The following is a 1,741-nucleotide window of genomic DNA, read 5'->3' as shown; positions in this document are numbered from 1 at the left end:
AATACAGAAAAAACAGTATTTTTTTTTTTTTTTGGTCCTGAGAAAGAACATTTTGAAATGGATTACCTACCTTCCCCAGGAGTAGAATAAACTAATTTTTCCTCTGATGTTCTTGGACAGCAATACTCATGAGGAACTTCCTGTTCTCCATTATTGGGAACTGTTTTCCATTTAAATAAACTTTGGTATCTTTCATGCATGTTAGGACCTGCTGTAGTATCACAGAGTGAGGAAGATGTATGTATTTTGTTGACTGCAACTGTTTTCAAATCTTTTTCTGTCTCTATTTTTATCCCCTCAGCATCATTTTTTTCTCCAAAGTAATTTTCTTGCCCATTGTTTGTTTCCATGGTGCCTAGAGTTTCATTTTCCTTACTAATTTCATGAAACATGTGAAGTTCTTTAAGTACTAAATCAAATTTACTCTTCATCTCAAAATCTTCTCCTATTGTCAGAGCTTCTGTTGGTAAACATTTAGCAGTTAAGTCCTGAAAACATTCCTTGTTCCCTTCACTCAATCCAGTTTCAAATTGGTGACTATCATATACTGTAGAGTCATTCTTCAGATGACAATGCTTTAAATTAGCTAACTCACTTTCTTGCGAAATACTCTCGTATTCATTTCCATCAGCTATGTAATTTTGAGTAGCATATTTAGTTTCTTCCACGTTTATTTTCTTACTCATTAATGAAACTGACTGTACAGAAAACATGCTATCTGTCTGAAAAAGGCTATCTTTCTCTTCCTTTTCTACTTTAATATCTTTGGGAACCACGCAACTATTTGCTAAACTTTGTGCTGTGACTTTTACTTCCTCCTTCAAAATTAAGTCATATTTTTTTCCCTCTATTTCACTTAGCAAGTTCCCAAAATTTAGTTTTTGAGTTATTGTCATTGTATTGGTCTGTTCGCTATGTATTATGTCATGGCTTGCTGGTATGACCTGTTGTCTAACATTGCAGAAATCTTCAAATATGCACTTAGAATTAAAGCTACCAATCTTACTATGTTCCTGATTTCTTTCAGTATCCAAATCTTGGTTGTGCATATTTACTTCACAATTTTTTTCATTAAAATATCCATGGTTGTTCCACATAATATGAGGACCAGACTTAACATGTCTTTTAATGGTATTAGAACTACAGTGAGCCCAATTTTTCACATTCTTGAGTTGCTCAGAGCAATTCATATTATTATAAGTAATTTCTTTTATCAAAGAAATTTCTTGCATGTCATCAAAGGCCATTAAAAGAGGAATTTTTTCATATGTTTCAAAAATTGGAGAACATATATTTTTAGTTGTCATACTAAAGGAATTGATGTTTTTTTCCTTAGATCCTTTGAAAATTTGTTCAGTGTTAAACAGCTTTCTTTTCTTTAGCGTAGGTTTTACGTTATCTTCTAATAGTCTTGAAGAATTTAAAATCTTTACTAGATATGTAGTATGATTTTCCACCATAATACTTTTTGGATAATTTAAATACACTATCTGTTTGAAAATGCATTCCTCTTCTAATCGAAAATCATTTTCAATTCTTGTTAAAAAGTCAAAGTTACTGAGCAAAAAAGCTATGTTGGTTTTCAATACGGTATTTAAAGGTTCTGAAACACTGTTTTGTAAATATATGCTTAAAATGTCATTCTTTATATTGATATTCATATTTCTGGTTATTAGACTTTGAACACTAATTTGCTTTTTGCATTTCAAAATTTTATACCAAGTTAAAATACTATTATCCT

The 1,741-nt window shown here is 30.8% G+C and overlaps 1 protein-coding gene across 1 annotated transcript in view; it reads right to left on the bottom strand.

The window, feature by feature from the left end:
* Positions 1 to 62: 62 nt before the first annotated feature.
* The window catches only part of RAD51AP2 (RAD51 associated protein 2), a 12,428-nt gene continuing 10,749 nt past the window's right edge, over positions 63 to 1,741 (bottom strand). Inside the window, exon 2 of the mRNA XM_012653067.1 lies at positions 63 to 1,739. Coding sequence (XP_012508521.1) covers positions 63 to 1,739 — 1,677 coding nt within the window. The remainder of the gene's footprint in view (positions 1,740 to 1,741) is intronic.

Source organism: Propithecus coquereli, unplaced genomic scaffold (genome assembly GCF_000956105.1).
Source record: "Propithecus coquereli isolate 6110/MARCELLA unplaced genomic scaffold, Pcoq_1.0 Scaffold41, whole genome shotgun sequence".
Taxonomy (NCBI): Eukaryota; Metazoa; Chordata; class Mammalia; order Primates; family Indriidae; genus Propithecus; species Propithecus coquereli.
The sequence above is the reverse complement of the archived record's forward strand: the minus strand, read 5'-3'. Positions and strand labels throughout refer to the sequence as shown.